Below are 22,180 nucleotides of genomic sequence, written 5' to 3'. Positions count from 1 at the left end.
CGAATCGTCACTTTGTGTATTCTATGGGTTGGAACCCTTCTTGTACCCAGACGTTTACAGTGACGTGTATCCTCTGCAGTTAGATGAGAAGAATCACACTGGCCTGTTTTATGAGGAAATGAGTCACACTGAGAGGCTTCCACTAGCAGGGAAGAGACAGTTAGAGGCTGTGAATCGAAAGCAGGAGGAGGGACTTACATACAAGAACCAAGAGAGGAGGGCGTGAACAAAGTATGATGCGAGGGGTGCAAGGAATGCCCACAGTGCACGGAGGGCTCATTTACATATACATTTAAAAGATAAATCGTCTTTTAACAAACAATTAGCAGGACCTTAAAAGCCTTTTTAAAGGCTATTCAGGCATATGTTTATCTAAAATAGCGAAAATCCAGTGATAGAGCCCCTTTAAACAGATCCTCAAGAAAGACTTTCCTGTTCAAATCCTTCTGTCTCGTCATATAATCCCAGATAGGTGTAATGATGGTGAGATCAGGGCTCTGTGGGGGACATATCATAACTTCCTGGACTCTTCCTTCAAGGTGTGAAGGTTGTAAATATATGAATCACAGAAAACATTGTTATCCTTCAAACTAAATGCAGTATAACTATTTGTTTCAAACTGAATATGATATTATGTGACAAGATGACGCCAGCAATATCTGGATATAGATATGATATGCCTTTTTTTTCCCAGGTTGAAACTAAAATCATATGTCCATGCTGGCATCTTGTAATCCATTGTTGTCTGGGGAGACAGTTGTCCACTCCAGCTGATTTGAGCCCTTTCCTTTTGGCTAGTGACAATGGACATGTATTCCAAAGAGCCAATACAATAGACCAAGTCAATGAATAGACAATTCAGGAGGACATCTCTAAGTTGAAAAACCAGTTGGGTTGTTGTGGAGCATGAACAGATAAAATTCAATTAACCCCCAGCCCCTCATACACCTAGTGGCTGGGGGTGGATGGAGTTCAGAGCTTAGCCAAAGATTATGCCCCTATGTATACTTTAATACACGCATGGGATTGCGTATTCCTGTGCATTGTAAGCTTTTGACAATGTATCAGACATCATGACAAGTTGGCCTCTATACTGTGCTCAGCTGTAGGCCTGACCATGTGGACACAAGGAGTCTACAGGGTCTCCCATGCTCTCATGGGAGGCCCTGGCATTCCCACAGGAAATGACATCACAAGAAACCACATGGCAGAAAGCTACATCACAGGAAGGGGCTTCACAGAAGGTCACTGACTTCCTGGAGGTAGTGCCCTGGAGCTGGTGTCACGGGAGGCGGGTACCCCAACCAATCAGATTGCTGATAGAACTTGCTGATTGTTTACTTCTTGATAAAAACCTGCACGTGTGTACTAGAGCTCTCTTGGTGCACTACTCTGCTGAGGCTAAGAGTGAAGCTCTTATACCAACTCTTCTTGTGTGTTGTGAAATCTTCATTGTCGCTAGCACTTAGTCTTTGAATTTGGCCAGCTATAGTCACTCACATTTACTGAACAGGTGACCACAAAGGCCCCTGTTTCTGACAAAGGGGTGGTCAAATCAACCAACCCAAATTTTGTTAATTGACAAACTTTACACTATTAACATTTTTACGTTTGATAAGATTCCACATATCCCTAAATCAATTACTCAGTGCTGTAAATCCTATAACACTTTTTTAATGCTGTGTACCTCTTTAGAAGTATTAATACCTACGAACGCAACTGGAAAATATGAGTAAAGGTATGACGCTAGTCTGGTATGAAGTCATCTGTGACCTTTTGTGATTCAGGTTATACTTATTGCTAAAGACTCACTTTAATAAAGTTAAGGATGGATATAAAAAAAATATCTCTTTCTTAAAGGGAATCAATTATAGTGATTTCTGACCCCAAATTACCAACAGGTCTTAATGGACCAGGGCTTTAGTTTCCCAAATTGCCGTGTTGTAAAGCCATCCATGTTTGCACTATTCTATACCCTGCGGCAGAGTTCTTCAGTGAATCCAGAGAAATATACCTCGGGGACATGCACGTGAAGCTTGGGTATACATCACTGACTTCAGAACTGCATAGATGCCACGTGTGCCAGAGGTGAATCTGATGAGATTCATTGTTTTCATCTGTAGGCAAATATAAAGGTGTTTTTTTTGTTGTTTTTGTTTTGTTTGTTTTTTAAATTGTGGGCATGGTTGGCACTCCATAAGGACCTGTTGGTGGCTTAGTGTTCCAAATTGATCTAACAGCTTGTCTTTGAGCTCTTAAAGGTTTGTTCACAAAGTGGAACATAAAGAGGAATTCCTATTCATTTTCCTTCCACCGGTATTTGCATCGTCATTCTGTGGCAGTTTTCCGCTGCTGAGCAGACCCAGATGAATGTCAGAATCTGCAGCAAGATCAAGTAGAATGTTTCTTATATCAGTGTGCTACCTATGGCAAATTCCGCTATTTGAGCATAACCAAAATCTTCCCAAATACCACATTAATGTCTACTGCTAACAAATTCAGTTAAATGATCAGTGGTAGGTTGAACAAGATGGATAGAAGTATCCTCTGCAGCTCTATGTTAACGGAGAATACCACACCAGTGCTGTAATCCATGTGTACAAGCCACCTCATGACTTTTTTTTTTTTTTTTTATACACTTGACATATGTTGTTCAGATTAATTTCATCTGTAAAACACACATAAAAGACACAAGTTTTTTCTTATGTGGGTTTTGATGCATATTTAACTGAACACAACTGCATTGTCTAAATCCATCCTAAAAGGACCAGCAGTGTCGTATCTCTCAGTCTCTCTATGCATGGTATAACCTGTACTCTATTGTGACTCACAGCAAGAAATATCTGCCTTTAACTCTGATCTAACTCCTGTGTTTTGGGAGGGAAGGCTACATTCATTGTTAAAGACCCAGTATCTGTAGCCATAGTAAATAAGCTAGCGTTTGTTAATCTTTCCGCCTATTGTTAAAAAGTATGTATTAACGTTGTTCCAATTTCTGTCACAGTAGCGTAAGGATAAATATTTTCTGTTTTTGCATGTAGTTTGTGTTTTTGTACCCTTTTATTGGCGCTGTAGACTACCTGTCTGATTAACTCTTTAGCCTACTACTAGCACCGCCACCACCAGTCATTCAGCTTCTACTGCTGCATTACAGAGCACATTAACAGTGATTTTGTAGATTTGGAGAAATAGTACTTTGAAGTGTTATGGAAATTAGGGAGTTGGTGCCTTGGGGACAGCTCTTCAGCCCTGGGAGCATCACTGTTGCTTCTGAAATAGTAGTTGGAAGATCAACTCTCTGGACAAGATGGTGTAGCCAGAAGAAAGGCATACATAAAAAAAAAAAAAAAAAAAAGCGTGTATCTGTAATGTGTCTTCTAACGTTAAAGATGTGGGCCGGGATAAACTGATCTTTCTAACCGTTCCAGACCTTCTGGGGATAGGACGTCACTTCTTCATGTGCAGTAGCCAGTACTCCAGCACCATTGCACAGGCATGGGCGGCCGGCACCTCCTATCCTTGACGTCTCCCGGTCGTACATACTTGTGCAATAGAGCCAGAGGTTACGACAATGTTAAAGGAGATCTCTCACTTCCATATTCCCTGTTAGGGACCCACTCTAAGAGCTGGAAATTAGATCCAGTCTATAAGCTTGCGCTCACTCTGGCTGACAAAACTCATCCATGCACTATGTGAGTAGTCGCTAAACATTGGTATACTTTCTGCAGTGAAACTGATGGCTGCCTTAAGTAGAGAAGCCGGACCTGTAGAGACCAACTGCTCATGGAACTAGTTTCAATGTGAAATGGTGTTTCACTTTAGAGACAAATGCTTTACTGCTATACTTATTTCGCATTGTTTCTAAATTTGGTGCAGCCATGTGGGGAAGACCTTTTAATGTTTCAGTATGTGAGAAGCAAGATCTATAGAAAACTGTTAGCTCACATTGTTGTGTGCTTTACTGGTTTGTGCAGAGCTGAAACGTAAAGCAGATTTTTTGCATTTAGCCACGTATGTTAGGTGACAATTTGCATTAAGATTAGAGATGAGCGAGTACTGTTCGGATCAGCCGATCCGACCAGCACGCTCCATAGAAATGAATGGATGCACCTGGTACTTCCGCTTTGACAGCGGCCAGCCGCTTAACCCCCCGCGTGCCGGCTACGTCCATTCATTTCTATGCAAGCGTGCTGTTCGGATCGGCTGATCTGAACAGTACTCGCTCATCTCTAATTAAGATCAAGACCTCAGTTTGTGAAGAATTACAGTACCTGCAAAGTGGATGGGATTTACACATTGCAGAAAAAAAAAATCCACCGTGGAAATGCTGCAATTTCAAAAATTGCATTTTGAAAATCGCAGCCTGTCATTTATACCTATGGAAACACTCACAGCGGAAAACTCTGCGGACAAAAAAAGATAAATAAAAGCTTTAAAAATATTTTTTAAAAAATAAAAAAATGAAATAAATAAAAGTTCTAAGTCACCTCCTTTCCCTAGAATATATATAAAAGTAGAAAATCATATGTCAAACACATACACATTAGGTATCCCTGTGTCCGAAAATGCCCGGTCTACTAATAGTTTTCCTGTACGGTGAACGTCAAAATCACAATTGCTAAACTGCCGGGTTTTTTTTTTTTTCAATAAAAGGTGATCTAAGCAATAGACATTCCCCAAAATGGTATAACTAAAAAGTACATCTGACCCCGCAAAAAAAAAAAAAAAAACACTCTATGCGTCCCCGTACAGCTGCAGGGTCACCTGTCAATGTGGCCTTGCAGCTGTTGCAAAACTACAACTCCCATATAGTAAATATTTTACAATTTTTTTTGCTTCAAAATTTTTTTTACCTATTTTCCTCCTCTAAAACCTAGGTGCGTCTTATAGTCCGAAAAATACGTTAGTTTCAGAGCGAAAACATGATATTTGAGACAGCAGAAAGACAGTCACTGGTGTTCTGTATTAGTGCAGGGGTGATGTCACGGGAAGATGTGTATAATTGGCATCAGCGTAAAGATGGTACCGGAAACCAAATCTGGTGATGCTTTGTCCAATTGGGGCTGTATAGAGAGAAAAGAGCAGGGGGCCTAGGACTGAGCCCTGAGATACTCTAACAGCAAGCGAACGAAGGGAAGAAACCGAGCCCGCAAATGATACACTGAAAGTGCGGTCTGAGAGATAAGAGGAGAGCGCAGTGTCCTTGAGGCCGACTGAGCGGAGCATAGTGAGGAGAGGTTGATGGTCAACGGTGTCAAAAGCTGCAGAGAGGTCCAGAAGAATAAGAGAGAAGTTGCCATTATATTTAGCCATTAGGAGATCATTGGAGACTTTTGTGAGGGCTTTTCAGAGTGCAGAGCGCGGAAACCAGATTGTAAGGGGTCTAGCAGAGAGATAGCGGATTAAGGGAGAATAGACCAGGCGTTCTAAGATTTTAGAGATAAAGGGGAGGTTAGAGATGGGTCAATAGTTAGCAGCACAGGACGGGTCCAGGGAGGGTTTTTTCAATAGTGGGGTTATAACAGCATGCTTGAAGGAGGATGGGAAAATTCCAGAAGAGAGAGCTTAAATATTTTAGTAAGGTAAGTCATGACAGCAAGCGACAGAGATTGGAGAAGGTCTGAGGGGAAGGGGTCACTACTGCAGGTTGTAGGGCGAGATGACAAAAGTAGCTGGGAGACTTCCTCTTCTGTAACAGGTTCAAAAGATAAGAATGGACAGTCTAAAGTGCGGTTGGTGAGGGGATCGCTACTATGGTAAGTGTGGGAATCAATGCCACCTGGGAATTGGGCAGTTATTTCCTGACAGATCTTATCAATTTTATCATGGAACTAAGTGGCCAGGTCATCAGCACTAAGCTCTGTGAATGGTGTCTGCACCTTGGGTGTGAGTAAGGAGTGAAAAGTTTCAAAAAGCCTTTTAGGATTTCTGGAGAGAGAAGAGATGAGAGTGCTGAAATAGTCATGTTTGGCGAGGTAAAGGGCAGAACTATATGTTTTAAGCATAAATTTGAAGTGGAGGAAATCTGCAGGTTAACGTGATTTTCTCCACAGGCGTTCGGCACACCTAGAGCACCACAGAAGAAAACGTGTTTGTGGCGTGTGCCAGGGTTACTGCCTCCTATTTGGGACTTTGCGAGTGGAGGGGGGAGCCACCTCATCCAATGCATTTTTAATGGTTTCATTATAGTGGCTAGATTGAGACAGGAGATTGAGGAGATGGGGACAGAGAGGACTGTAGAGTATCTGAGAGGAGCTGGCTGTCGATAGCACGCAAATTCCTATATGTGTGAGGGTAGGTGTAGCTTGTGAAAAGGAGAGAGTACGGATGGTGAGAGATAGAAGATTGCTATAATGCTACAAGGTTGACCCAAAGGAAGGCACAAAAACCCATAAGGGCAATTTCAATTGCCCCTTGTCAGGGGAAAAAATTGCTTCCTGACTCTAAATCCAACAATCAATATAAAACCCTGGATCAACTTGTCTTTACCAAAATTTAAAGGGATTATATAATTAAAATCCTGCTTTTTTTTTTTTTTTTTTTTCCTCGATAACACATAGGAATAGCATTAACCCTTTCATCGCCAGGCACGTATGCTATACGTGCTCCCAAGGTGGCACTTCAGTAGCGGAGGACGTAGTTACTACGTCCTCCCTACTAATGCCGATATCTCTGGACTGCATCAACATATCTTGATGCTTTGAAATGCATTTTAAAGAAGAGACTCTCATCTTTAAAATGATACCAGGAACTTGATGATTTTACTTACAGTTTTGTAGTGATTCACTGTTGAAAACACTATTTGGCATTGAGATCCAACTGCAGATCTCAATTCCCGACAGCGTTTCAACAGTGAATTGCTCCAAAACTGTACATCCAATCATCAAGTTCTTGATATCATTTTAAAGATTGGATTCTCCTCTTTAAAATGCAATTGAAAGCATCAAGATATGTTGATGCAGTCCAAAGATATAGAGCTCCAAAGTGTCCCCCCCCCTCCTGTCTAAGCAAGCAATTTGCGATCTCTAACAAGAAAGGGAGAGGGACACGAGCTGCTCAGCAGAGAGAGAGAGACAGAGAAACAATCAGACTCTCTGCATAACTTGTATGTGACAGCAGGAGGGGGGTGGCAGGGACTCTATTGTCCCTATTAACCCTTCTCCTGCCAATCAGAGCGTATATTATATATTTGTCTCTGATTGTCACATACAGTTATAATGTAATTTCCCCCCCTGAGCTTTACTAGTGGGGTATTCTTATGTTATACCTCCTGAACATAACCAGGAAGTTTATTGGCGCTGTGACCCAGACATTTACCATTGTCCAGGTCGCAGCGCCAAAAAAAAAAGTCACACCAAACACTTACACAACATATACAGTCCTATGAAAAAGTTTGGGCACCCCTATTAATCTTAATCATTTTTAGTTCTAAATATTTTGGTGTTTGCAGCAGCCATTTCAGTTTGATATATCTAATAACTGATGGACACAGTAATATTTCAGGATTGAAATGAGGTTTATTGTACTAACAGAAAATGTGCAATATGCATTAAACCAAAATTTGACCGGTGCAAAAGTATGGGCACCTCAACAGAAAAGTGACATTAATATTTAGTAGATCCTCCTTTTGCAAAGATAACAGCCTCTAGTCGCTTCCTGTAGCTCTTAATCAGTTCCTGGATCCTGGATGAAGGGATTTTGGACCATTCCTCTTTACAAAACAATTCAAGTTCAGTTAAGTTCGATGTTCGCCAAGCATGGACAGCCCGCTTCAAATCATCCCACAGATGTTCAATGATATTCAGGTCGGGGGACTGGGATGGCCATTCCAGAACATTGTAATTGTTCCTCTGCATGAATGCCTGAGTCGATTTGGAGCGGTGTTTTGGATCATTGTCTTGCTGAAATATCCATCCCCAGCATAACTTCAACTTCGTCACTGATTCTTGAACATTATTCTCAAGAATCTGCTGATACTGAGTGGAATCCATGCGACCCTCAACTTTAACAAGACTCCCAGTACCGGCATTGGCCACACAGCCCCAAAGCATGATGGAACCTCCACCAAATTTTACAGTGGGTAGCATGTGTTTTTCGTGTAATGCTGTTTTTTTTGGATGCCATGCATAACGCCTTTTTGTATGACCAAACAACTCAATCTTTGTTTCATCAGTCCACAGGACCTTCTTCCAAAATGAAGCTGGCTTGTCCAAATGTGCATTTGCATACCTCAGGTGACTCTGTTTGTGGCGTGCTTGCAGAAACGGCTTCTTTCTCATCACTCTCTAATACAGCTTCTGATTGTGCAAAGTGCGCTCTATTGTTGACTGATGCACAGTGACACTATCTGCAGCAAGATGATGCTGAAGCTCTTTGGAGGTGGTCTGTTGATTGTCCTTGACTGTTCTCTCCATTCTTCTTCTCTGCCTTTCTGATATTTTTCTTGGCCTGCCACTTCTGGGCTTAACAAGAACTGTCCCTGTGGTCTTCCATTTCCTTACTATGTTCCTCACAGTGGAAACTGACAGATTAAATCTCTGAGACAACTTTTTGTATCCTTCCCCTGAATAACTATGTTGAACAATCTTTGTTTTCAGATCATTTGAGAGTTGTTTTGAGTAGCCCATGATGCCACTCTTCAGAGGAGATTCAAACAGGAGAACAACTTTCAATTGGCCACCTTAAATATCTTTTCTCATGATTGGATACACCTGGTTATGAAGTTCAAAGCTCAGTGAGGTTACAAAACCAATTTTGTGCTTCAGTAAGTCAGTAAAAAGTAGTTAGGCGTATTCAAATCAATAAAATGATAAGGGTGCCCATACTTTTGCACCGGTCAAATTTTGGTTTAATGCATATTGCACATTTTCTGTTAGTACAATAAACCTCATTTCAATCCTGAAATATTACTGTGTCCATCAGTTATTAGATATATCAAACTGAAATGGCTGTTGCAAATACCAAAATATTTAGAACTAAAAATGATTAAGATTAATAGGGGTGCCCAGACTTTTTCATAGGACTGTACATAAAGTCGCAAATAAAGTTTACATTTCATCCAATCCCTGTCCTGTCTATACCTGAGCTTTCTACAGTAAAATACGTCTCTAGTGATATCCGTTACACACTAAAATAATAGTAATAACGATTATCACTAGAGATGAATGCATAGATTGCTAAAATTTTTATAGGGGGATGGAAAATAACATTTTTATGTAAAGTCCTATTTAATTTGCATGCACAAAATGGGATGGCGCATTTCTGCGATTTTGGCGATTCTTTAACACTCGCCCCTGTAAATATATACATGTGTGGTATGTATGAACTCCTCACATATTGCAGTTTTATGGACAGTACATTATGTTTGCAGAAAGGGATTTCTTGAGCCGCACTTTAGTGGCAAATTAGAATTTTTGCGCAATTTTTGCTAGCAATCTGTTTGCCGCAAAGTTGAATGAAGGTGCTTGTATATATAAACTATTAAATTGTGTTTTTATATACGGTATGCTGTGTACTCTGAAAAAAGTTAGATTTTGGTGTCACAGTTTGGTAGGTGCAGTATAGCTTTTTAACATATTAGTGAACAACAGCAAAATCCTGCTTGTCTTCTGTATTCGTGTTTTTGGGAGTCCGAGCTCTTGTTGTAGTTGATGTTTGCGGTACATATAGTATATTTACACATTGTATACACCGTAAGCTATTATTTTAAAAGTATTTTGTATATGAATGTGAGATTGAACATGAGTTTTAGGTGCAAATATGTGTTTTAGAGTATTTTTTCAAAAAATTATTTGTGTTGTTCGCAAAGTTGCATGAAGGTGGATGTGGCTATCGTTGACCCATTAAGACATTTGTAATCTTCAGGTTGTCTACTTTCAAAAAATATATAGGGTTTAGGGGTTCACTTACTTTTCATGGTGTGTAATCCCTACATTTTATAGGATGATACTTTTTTAACATTTCCAGCTTCAAAGCAGATTTTTGTTCCTTCCAGTTCTAGCGATTTTCTGAAGACACGTGCATGCGGGTTCAGGCTAAAGTGATATGTATGAACTCTGCACATGTTGAACTCTTATTTTTAGGAGGTTTGGTGCAATTTTTTGTTTGGTTTCCGCTTTTAACAACTAATATACATTTATTTGCATTTTTTCATAAAACATTCACTTTAAATCAAAATTGCATGAAGGTGCCTGTTCGTATAAAGTACCAAGTGGCATTCTGACAATGCTGCAGGTGTCTACTTTAAGAAAATATATAGGTATGTGGGGGGTTGGATGCTTTTTTAATGTTGCTATTTAGGTTTGATTTGTCCATCTCAAAACTGTGAAAATTGCTCTGGCTACTGGAGGTGCAAAATTTCCAGAGACCCTTGGCAGCGAAAAGGTTAAAGGCTATTCTTCTCCTACCTTTTAGATGTCTTCTCCGCGCCGCTGTTCGGTTGAAATCCCGGTTTTCTTCAGTGTGCAAATGAGTTCTCTCGCAGCACTGGGGGCGTCCCCAGTGCTGCGAGAGAACTCTCCAGCGCCACCTTCATCTTCTTCAGGAACGGCCCGGCCTCTTTGTGCGTCTTCTTCCCGAGCTGGGTTTCAATCTTCTAGGCTTCTGGCAGAGTAGACTGTGCATGCCTGCGGCCAAAGATGGCCGTTTACACAGTAAGCGGCCATTAATCTTCTCTATCTTTTTTTTCTGTCACTCGCCAGGCTTCTTTCATGTATACTGCACTCCTGTCCTTACAGACCAGCTTCATCTGATTTCTTGGCCAGATTCCATCTTGTTCACCTCATGATGCATTGGCACAGCCTCACGTGGACAGCTAAACACTGTACTATGTCTATCGGTTACGGGGCAGTACAAGTGTCCTTCTTTATTTTTTTTCCTCAAACGCCTAAGACACTATGAGTATATAGTTTAGGGCGGCTGAACTATGTTCCTTTCTCCTAGTACTGTGACACAGGAACTGTCTGCTCATTAATAGAATATGCAAATCTGCTTTCCAGGATGTAATTAGGAAAACAATGCCTCTTTTCCCTTCCTCTAGGACAGCCCCCTTAAACATCAGGCATGGCTTTTTCAGATCGCCTAATACCATAATGCAGAATTATTGCCAGACTAGTATATCTATCCCAAAAGTAAGTCTCCATACGCCTGCAAAGGCACTCTCCTTAAGGAGTTCTCTTAGTCCCTGAACCCTGTCTACAGTCTCTCACTTAGCCAGACTAGTTTCCCTACACTGTGATGATGAGATCCAACCAGATTGGAACAGTGCTGTCCACAGCTGGGAGTCTGTTCCTTTTGGGATAGATATACTAGTCTGGCAATAATCCCGCATCATGGTATTAGGCTATTTGAAAAAGCCATGCCTGATGTTTAAGGGGACTGGCCGTGAGGCAGCGAAACGAGGCATTGTTTTCCTAATTGCATCCTGGAAAACAGATTTGCATATTCCCCAGAATCCCCCAGTGGAGCGAAAATTTCTTGTAAGTCTCCATACCCCTGCAAAGGCACTCTCCTTAAGTAGTTTTCTTAGTCTGCTCATCAGTAGTTAGTGACAGAAGTTTCTCTCCCTGAGGAGAGCCTGTATGGTAACAGTCTTTGAAATATGTATTTCTTGGTGGAACTGAGCAGTGTCCTTGAAGTAGCAGAATGGCTGGGGTTAGAATTATACAACTCCCCATGAACCCCCTCTCTCACCCCTTTTAGTAAATCATATCTGTAGCAAGTATTTATAGAGAGGACTGTTCTCAGATCATAGAGGCATCTATGTCTGTGTTGATGCAGAGACTTCCCTGTGTGGGAGGAGTTTTTGAGCTGCCACCCCCCTTTATAGGGAAACGGAGAGCAAGACCACAATCAGCAGCCACATGCATGAGCTATGTGCACTTATGTAATATGCAAAAGCAACCAGCACAATAAATTAGGAAAATATTTCTGTACGACTGCTTTTAAATGCTATAGATTTGATTAGTATTTTATATCTATATTTTTAAGCCATGCACAGAATTGTGTGTCCTTGCAAGGTTAGCCTGCTTACCGAGAGCAGGCATCTATGGGTTCGGGAAGCTGGTTGTCACTACAGACAGATATCCCATAGAGAAGGCAGAGTTTGAATATGGCACTCAAAGAGCACTATGTACACCGCTATGGAAGCTGCCATGGTGTGACACTCTTGTGACCTGGTGGTCACATGGCTGCTCAGGAAACAGGACCTCTAAGAGCTGCTGGGTCCAGACCATCTTTGGAGTATAGCATAACAAGATGTTTCCCTTCCTGTTTTGTTTACATTTTCTCAGCTGTATTTTAATAGCTGACAAAATGTAAACCAAACAGGAGGGGAAACATCTTGTTAATCACATTTCTCTCTTGTGCCCCTCCATAAGCCATAATAGACGTGGGGGTGGGGTGTTTGCATTAAAAAAATAAAATAAAATAAAGCATATTTAATTACCAAAAAAAAACCCGCAAAGATTTGAGTAACCCAAAGGAAAAAAAAATGTGTTATCCCTCAAATCTGCATGTAAAAAAGAAAGTGTTTGGTCCTGAACCAGGAAAAAGCCTGGTACAGAAGTGGTTAAGATTGATTATCATAGATCATTCCTCTTTTAAAGGGATTCTACCATTAAAAAACTTTTTTCTGTGGATTACACGTCGGAATAGCCTTTAGAAAGGCTATTCGTCTCCTACCTTTAGATGGGATCTCCACCGCGCCGTTCCTTAGTAATACCGGTTTTTACCGGTATGTAAATTAGTTCTCTGGCAGCGATTGGGGCGGGCCCCAGCGCTGAAAATGTGAGGGCGTCCCCACGGCTGCCAGAGAACAGGATCCTGCGCTGTCTCTATCTTCTGCTGGATCCTCCCCTTCTTTCTTCAGCAGCGTCACCTCTGTCGGCTCTTACACTAGTAGAGCCGACTGCGCATGCGCGGCCATAGTTCCGAGGCCGCATGCGCAGTCGGCTATTCCGACGTGTTATCCACAGAAAAAAAGGTTTTTTTAATGGTAGAATCCCTTTAAACGACATCCCTTTTATAGTGCAAGTATTTGTTAGGTGAACATTCCCTCACAGTGGAGCACAAATGGCTTAATAAGTCTCCACACACCTATATGGTGGTCTCTCCCTAAGGAGTGACAATAACCCCTTAATTTAGGTGAACATTGTGAAGTTCACCCGGCGGTTTCATTAGGGCCAAACACAGCTGAACCTGGTACAATAATAGAAATTTTGATTCAGAAATGTTCGGTCTGAGTGAAATTGCAGGTAGAACCTTGGGAATCTAGTACTACCTGAACAGAAATACTGGTAACCGATGTACACAAAATCATGATGGTTTTCCTGGTTGACGTTCACTTATTTTTGATTAATTGACCAGCTCTAAGGTCAATGTAAGAAACTTCGTAATATATCTTATTTTCCAGTTACCGCTCATCAGTTCCCATCTCTATGTAATGACCTCTGTAGACTTCACAGAGCAGTCCTAATGCACCAGACCTTTGTGTCTAATGGTCCATGTTCCTCCTACAGGAGACTGGAAGTCACAAACTATTTTGAGTTTAGTGGCATGAGTTGGAATTGCAAGAATTTTTTTTTTTTTTTTAAACGGATATCTTAGAAATTAAAAATTTCAAAAATATGCTTAATTTTAGAACACAATTTAAGCAATAGGTTATTTCCTGATGATACTTTCCCTAGAAGGTGGTAAGCATTCTGATCAATAGAGAGAGGATAATTTTTGTTTAATAGTTTATTACATGTGCTATTCATCTTTGAAAAGATTTTGTATATATAATTTATATGCATTGTCCACCTCTTTTTGTTGTATTGTGAATCGTATATGAATATAATGCAGTGACCTTTTATTTCTGATTTTAAAGATTTTTCAAGTTGTACATCTTATTCTTCCGCAGGAATGAAAGGAAATATGTGGAAAGATTCTGGAAAGAAGTGCAAGTCGGTGACTTTATACAGCTGCGCTGCAATGAGATCATCCCTGCTGATATACTGCTGCTCTCATCTAGTGATCCAGATGGACTTTGTCACATAGAAACTGCTAATCTGGATGGGGAAACCAACCTGAAACAAAGACAAGTAGTAAAGCAATTTTCAGAGCTGGTAAGAATACACCCCGTATTCATCCTAGTGTAACAGTACACAGACTATTTGAGTGACAGTCCCTAGGTTTGGTCATGAAACTAAAGTGCAACTAACTTGTAAGCAGTCTCTTCAGTACCAAGCACAGCACCATACATTGTACTTGGTATCACAACTCAGCCCATTCACTTGATCAGGCCATGTGCTGCTTCAACCAGCTGATCCACTGGTGTCCTGGCTGTCAGATTAGGTCATCAGTTTAGAACTTGTAGGGGTCAAAGTATAGGTTATCAATGAAAACGCCCTGGAAAATCCCTTTTTCATGTGCAGTGTTCTCTCACTGTTAATATTTATCATCAGCTTGTCATTAGTTTTTAACTATCAGGCTGGATGACCGTTCGGGGATTCTCTGACCTTTATTATTCTGATCCATGTCACCATTCTGGTGTTGTTGTTTTTTTTGTATTTTTTTCACCGTATGCAAATGAGTCTTCAAAAAGCACAAGGGGTGTTGCCCTTTGCTAAAAAAAAGGGGGCGTCCCCTGTGCTGTCCAAAGACTCTCCAGTGATGCCTTCATCTTCTTCTCTCGACTGTGTCTTCAGCCGAAACAGCCGACTGCGCATGTCCGTCAGCCATTTTCCTGTGGCCTCTTTACAAGGATATTCCAATGTGGTCTTAGTTCAGAAAGGGATTCTACTGATAGAATTCCTTTAAGCAGATTGGGTTTCCGTTCTACGAGTCCTCAAGCAGACCCAAAGAACGAAAACCCAAGGGCAGATGTGAACCATGTTGGGAGTATGAGCAGATGAAAGCAACGTTTTCTTCTCCATTTGAGACTCTATAGCAGTGTCTTCTGAAAATTGATAAAGGAAAAGCTTCTGCTTAAAAAACATTTCCCTCCCCCCGCCCCTCTCTCTCCGCTGGTTTCAGTTCTATAATGACTGATATCTGACAAACCCCATTGTAGTTAATGAGGTCTTTCGGACTCCGTGTGTAACAGATGTTTTAGTGGTCCATCTTTTTCTTGTGTGGTTATTTAGCACTTCTGAAAGCCTTGAATACTTTGTCCTCTTGTGTTTTACCTTTTTCCTGAGTTTGGCATTTTTCTATTTGGATTGCTTTGTGTGTATCTTCCACTCACTGTTTTGTTTTTTGATAAATGTTCATAGTGCACATTTGTAGTGGGATATAGTGAAGTAATAGGTTATTAGAAATGGAAAATGCAGCTCAGTGGACTGCTGTACCCTGCTGACTTTTGGGAGTAACCACTTTGTGACTCTAAACATAATCGGGCTATGCACAGCAGGTGTCTGTTACTGGTAACAATGGTTTCATTACCTTTTTTTTTTCCTGATGGATCAAACAGGCGACAAGAAGAATTAAAAAAAATGGTAAAAAATAAAGCCCTATCTGTCAAACCGAAAAATCACTAATGCCCTAAAAAATAAGTTAAAGGGATATGCCTTCCAAAAATAAAGATTCGCATATGCTATGTAGTATTGTGCAGTATTGTAGTATACTGTATGTCAGTCTCTCGACTCTTCCCCCTATTTATTTATTTTTTTCTTTCCTTATATCTCCTATATCATTGCATAGTGAAAGTGTGAATCCGGCCTCTGACACAATTAAGACGGTATATTATGGCGGTATAGATCTTCTATACTGCTATAAGATCTTCATGTATGATGATGTATATTGGATCATTCCACGCAAGTTCTTCACAGGGCAAGACACAGTCGCCAATCAAAACTACTGTTCATGTAGTAACAGGCCCCTGTCACACAGTTTATAATGAAGATGATGATAGTTCAGCCTCCCTGACTTCTCTACATCTATCCCAGATCATTTTGTTTTTGAGGGTAAGCAAGGCTGGTAATGGAGGAATGTCTTTGTATAAGGAAAATGAACTCCAAGATATCTTGCCAGAACTTCATAGCTGTAGAACACTCCCACCATATGTGCTAAGTTAGTGTTGCATTGGCACCAACACAATGCAGAATAAACAGGGTGTGATGCGATTAATCAAGCTAGTGTTCAGTACCATTGCAGATGGCCTCTAAATGGTGTATATTTTATGTACATTTACTATACCATTTATTTTGCTTAGTACCACAATTTTTTCTTCGTCATTTTCCCAACTGCTTTTGTAAGTCATCACTAGAGATGAGCGAACAGTGAAATATTCGATATTCGTTTTGAATAGCCGCTCAATATTCGAATATTCCAACGAATATCGAATCCCATTATAGTCTATGGGGAAAAAAGCTTTGTTTCAGGGGAAACCACTATTCGACTCAGGAGAGTCACCAAGTACACTATGACACCTCAGAAAATGATGACAACACCTCTGAAATGCAACTGGGACAACAGGGGAAGCATGTCTGGGGGCATCTAACAAGCCGAAGTCCCTGTATTATGCCACTAATAATGCGGGAACGGACTTTTTCCCATAGGAATGCATTAACCAGCGTTGATTGGCCGAATGCTATACAGTGTACAGCATTCGGCCAATCAACGCTGGTTCTGCCGGAGGCTCGTTTGTGAGGAGGCGGAGTCTAAGATCAGTCCACAGCAGTCTCCATTGTGGTCCGATCTCAGGTATAGCAGAGTTGACACAGCTCTGCTACATCTCAGGTGTAGCAGAGCTGTGCGCGCAACACTGCTACATCTGAGATCAGACCACAATGGAGACTTCTGTGGACCGATCTTAGACTCCGCCTCCTCACAAACGAGCCTCCAGCAGAACCAGCGTCGATTGGCCGAATGCTGTACACTGTATGGCATTCAGACAATCAACGCTGGTGAATGCATTCCTATGAGAAAAAGTCAGTTCCCGCATATCGCAAGCTGACAGGGATCCCGACTAGCATATAATGGGCTACCACAAGATAGAGCCCCAAAGAGCTGTTTGAGTAACATTCCTACCTAAATAAAGCTAATTCGTAGCTAACCCTGCCAGTACATCTGTCTCAGTCTCATATGAACCGAATCTGAAATCCACCATTCGTATAAAGTGGAGGTCACCTGGTTTAGCCAGCCATTTACTTTTTCCGATTTTTTTTTTTTCAATGCCTCCGTTGTCGTAGTTCCTGTTCCACCTCCCCTACACAGTTATTGGTGCAAAAAAAGCGCCAGTAAAGGTGGAAGGGGATACGAATTTTTAGTGCGTTTGCCGCGTGGTATTCAATTGGAATCGAATACCTCGAACAGCCTGATATTCGATCGAATACCAATTCAATCAAACGCCGTTCGCTCATCTCTAGTCATCACGTCTCTGTGTAAAAGGACAGTGTGACTTTATTTATTTAAATTTAAATTCTCTCATGAATTGAAGAAGGAAAAAAAAACCCTCTAGATTCTATTTTAATTTTAATAATTAAGATCTGTTACACATATTATCGTTTTTTTGACTGCATGTTTTAGTTGTTTCTTCTCATGGGAATATCTATTTTAATCATAAAATAGTGTTTGCCCAGCTCAGATTCCTAACTGCTCCTGCGCCAACACTTTCTGGGTTCCCACTGGTGTCTCCTTCATGGTCCCTTTCTGGTCCCAATCTCTGGTAGAAGTAGGTCACCCGGCGTCATGGTGGCTCAGTGGTTAGCACTGCAGCCTTGCAGCGCTGGATCCTGGGTTTTAATACAACCTAGGACAACATCTGCAAGAAGTTTGTATGTTCCCCCCCCCCCCCCCGTGTGTGTGTGGGCTACTTCCCACACTCCAAAACATACTGATAAAGAAGGGGGGGGGAGTAGGTCACCGTCATGACCAGTGAGTGAGCAGTGTCAAGAGGAACCAGAAAGTAGAAATCAGCAGGAACCTAGTAATTCTCTGAGTAGGAATGGCAGGGGGATCAGTAAGATAAGTATAACTTTTTTTTTTTTTTTTCTTCTGAGCCTTTATTCTGACAACCCATTTTAAATCATTACTTCATACACTTTTACACTGCAGAATGATTCAGTCAATTTATTTTTATTTTACCCATTCTTATGTAATATCCCTGAAATCCAGAGTGTATCTTGACATGCAGTCAAAACATGTTATAATGGTGGAAAAACTGAATTAAATTGCTTTTATGAGATCTGCAATATGAAAATGTTGTGACTGTACGTACTTCATTTATTTTTGGATAATACGTTTTAATGATTCCGGAAAGAACAAGTGGGGGCAGAGTATTTCTGCTGTTGTCAAAACATCAGGTTTTACTGCGACCCACCTAGATACATTCCAGTCAATTGGAGTTTGCTGAACTATTAAACAGGACTTGCATTGTGAGCAAGCGCTCAATGCCTTTTCTGTATTGCAAGTATTTTGCTACCGCACCCATAACTGCATATGGAATGTTTTGCTCATATCTTCAGCCTGTGTGCAGTCTGTGAATGTGCGCCCTGTATGAACTGCATTAATGTTCAGGCCTGCCAGTTCTCTTCTGAAAATATACCTACCCCCTTACAGATGCTTTATCTCAATATAGTGCTTTCTGCTGCCGGCGCTTTACACCTGAAGAATTTCTTTCATGCCGCACGAATGAGATGCATTATGCCCTTTAAATATTTTTAGAATGCACCAAATCAGAATAGAGCCTTGAGCATGTAGACAGGTTTATTTATCATTTCTGAATGTTATTGGGTTTGTCTCCATATACTATTTTAATCTGGAGAGTCAGATGCCTTCTGGTGCACAGGAAAAATAATATGTACTCAAGGGAATGTTGAACCTTCCCTTCTAATTTATTCGGTCTCCTTATGAATTCTAAAAACAGACCTAGAATACCTTCTCCAGAGAGGAAATGTGATGTCTAAGACATGAGGACGTTCCCTTGTATAACTCAATTTCCTTTGTCTGCTAATTGGGGCTCACTCCCTTCCTTCAGGTTCCTGAAACAATAGTAATCCCATGGTTTAAGCCATAATATTTGCCAGTGTTCATCAGATTTAGTATAGAGTTTGTCAGTGCTAAGAAGACTTGTATCACCATATCTTGGCGTACAGTTTCTTATTGATGGGCTGTTCTATAGATCCCTTTACCTCATGTAACACAGTTTATGTAATCACTTATTAATAGCAAGTAGTGTATTTAAAGATGTCAGTTCTGGCATTGATCAGTTCTGTAACATCTCTATGTATCGCTGACCAGAACTTGAATAGAATGGAATTGAAGGTAACTACTAAATTATACTCATAAGTCACCTGATAATATCTATAGTTAATGTCACAAACTAAAAAGTTATTCTTCGACATTGTTGTTGTTACCCTGCTTCTAAAAGTGACTTTTTCACTCCAAACCACCACAGTTAGTAATAAACTTCTACATCTCTCCATCTGTTTTACACCTAAACCTGCAGGATTTCTGCCCCCCCTACACACACAACCAGCTCACACTTTCTTCTATTCGCACTTGCCATCATTCTCCCTCCTTATCTTTACTGCTGATGATATATCTCTTAAACCTAGGCCACCACACTGTATCCTCACTGTCTTCCTCTCACCGTACAACCAGCTCCACCTCACCAAACCTCTTAAATCCATACAATTGCTCCTGTCTCTTCTCGCACCCTCTCCGTTGCATTATGGAATTTACGTTTTTAATTTCTTAACATTCCTTTCTTACTATAAGTAAAATATGGCTAACTCCCTCAAACACTACACTGGTGGTATAGGCCTTCTCCTATTTGACAACTGCTCCTTCAACCCAACCATTACCTGCTCTCACCCTCCTCTCCTTTGAATTGTACTCTGTCCGCATTTACTCACCCTCCAACCTCAAAGGGGCTGTCATACACCATCCACTAGGACCTACCAACGCCTTCATGAACCACTTCAACACCTGGCTCACGCACCTTCAACTGCTATATCCCCACTATTGTCATGTGCGATTTCAACCTTCCCATTGACCATCCTACTGCTCCCAAACTCCTACGTCTTTCCACTTCCTTTTGGACTTTCACAGTGGTTCTCTTCTGCCACTCACATGTGGACACACACTTTATCTGATCTTCACCCATCTCTCTTCTCCATCCTTTCTGACCACAATCCAGAAACTAATCCACCCCACAGGAACCTTAACAGCCTTGACACCTGCACTCTCGCTAACTCTTTTTCACCACTTTCTGGCCACCACCATTACTTCAGCCCTCGACCTTGTCCACAGCCCACCAAATGCACCAAGGCTCGATAATTCAATAGGAAAACCTTTTATATGGTGCTGACAAAACTGAGACTTGCTTCAAGTATTGCAGACCGTCTTTGGAAGAAAAGCCAATCCAAGAAAGACTTCATCAGTTACAAATAGGCAATTCTCAACTACAAGGATGCGCTTACTTCTTCAAAACAGGTCTACTTCATCACACTCGAATCTTCCCTATGCTACAACCCAAAACAATAGTTTAACTACTTTCTCTGTCCGCTCCTGTGTTGTCAGACATCACTTCTTAACTGTAGACTTTGCCTCTTGCTTAAGAAACAATATTGACACCATCAGAGAGAGTATCAATCTACACTCCCTCACAAGCACTCCCTCAGCTGTTCGGTACAGTGTTTCAGAGCCTTCCAGTAAATGCTCTCACCCTCCACCCCAAGTCCACCCTAAACTCTGCAGTTTACTTAAAGGGGTATTCCCAGCTCTCCTGATCACCAACTTGCGTGCTGTGGTCTTTGTTCACTTCCTGGTTTTCTCGGTACATTGGTGGGCGGGGTTTCACTTGCTGTCTCCCAGGCAAAGCCTGCTCTGCTATCTCTCTTCATAGCAGTACATGTTTGCAGTCAGTAATGAGGGACGGTTGTAAATAAATTAGCACATTATCACTGGAAGATGCACAATATGAAGCTAATGTAGCAGAGATTAATTTGATAGGTGATGAGAATCCCAAATTTACATGCTACAGCACTAAGAGTCAGCTTGCGATAAACTCTCTTTTAGGTTTGTGTTTACATAAAGAGGTAACAACTCCCTATCTCAGCCCTTTTCAGCAAAATTCAGTTAACAGACTGATAACTGGAAGAGCAGGGATATAAACTGCTCAGAAATGCAGGCTGCTCCGAGCACTTAGCTCCCCCTCCCTCCCTTCCTGGAGCAGGGAGCTACGTCACTCATCCTGGGCAGAGAGATAAACGGCTCGGAAATACAGGCACCGAGCACTCAGCTCCCCCCCCCCCTCCTGAGAGCAGGGAGCTATGTCATTTGTCCTGGGCGAAGAGAGAAGATCATCCCCAGGTCCGTGGTTATGGAAACGCAGTGTAAACAATGAAGTGAATAATCTCAAATAGTAGCCAAACAAATCAGTTTTGCTGAAGCAATGTATTTAGGAAAAGTCTTAAATCCACATAAGCTAGCAGTATAGATGGGATCCTTGAGATGGGACAGCCCCTTTTAATCCACCTTTCCTCTTGTTTTTCATCATCCATTTGCCAGTCCCTTCACTGGCTACCGATCTCTAAGCAAATAGTTTAAAAGGTTAGCACTGACATACAAAACCATCCACAACCTGTCTCCTCCATATATCCCAAGCTACCTACTCATAGCCTTCGATCCTCTCAAGACCTCCTACTCCACCCTCACACAGCTACCTCCATGATTTATCCTATGCATTCCCTATACTGTGGAACTTACTACCACAACACAAAAGACCAGTGGTCCCACAGTGTCAAACTGCTTCATCCACTGCCGTAACTTTCTGCAGTATCTAAAGCTGTCGTTCCACATTGTACAGTGAGTAAGCAGCTTGGATCTTTGCATGTTAACATTACCAGGAGCTATGCTGTCTTGGAGCAGATGATCTGCTCCTAAGGATAAGCCATCAATAATAGAAAGTGGATAACCTCTTTTTAAGTGAAATGTCTTCATAGATCCTGAAAAATATGTTAAAACATTAATCATGTATTTTTTTCGTTCTCTTGTGTCATAGATAATAGGCATTAAACTGGATTAACAAAAAAAATGTAGAAATTAAAGGCGGGGAGCAAAATACTTTGAAAAGTAGTGACACTACTGCTTGGCACAAATGTTTTGCGTTACTTTGTTCCATGGGAAAGTCTTTGCAGTGTAAATCCCAGGATACAGGTTTAGTGCACTACGAGCAGTATCAGCAATTTGTCCT

General features: G+C 41.2%; 1 protein-coding gene across 1 annotated transcript in view; it reads left to right on the top strand.

Moving 5' to 3' along the window:
* The window catches only part of ATP10A (ATPase phospholipid transporting 10A (putative)), a 97,133-nt gene that overhangs the window by 19,475 nt on the left and 55,478 nt on the right, over positions 1-22,180 (top strand). Inside the window, exon 2 of the mRNA XM_075265208.1 lies at positions 13,901-14,105. Within this exon, the coding sequence (XP_075121309.1) occupies positions 13,901-14,105 (205 nt within the window). The remainder of the gene's footprint in view (positions 1-13,900; positions 14,106-22,180) is intronic.

This window comes from Leptodactylus fuscus, chromosome 2 (genome assembly GCF_031893055.1).
Source record: "Leptodactylus fuscus isolate aLepFus1 chromosome 2, aLepFus1.hap2, whole genome shotgun sequence".
Lineage (NCBI taxonomy): Eukaryota > Metazoa > Chordata > Amphibia > Anura > Leptodactylidae > Leptodactylus > Leptodactylus fuscus.
This window is presented reverse-complemented; position numbering and strand designations above follow the sequence as displayed.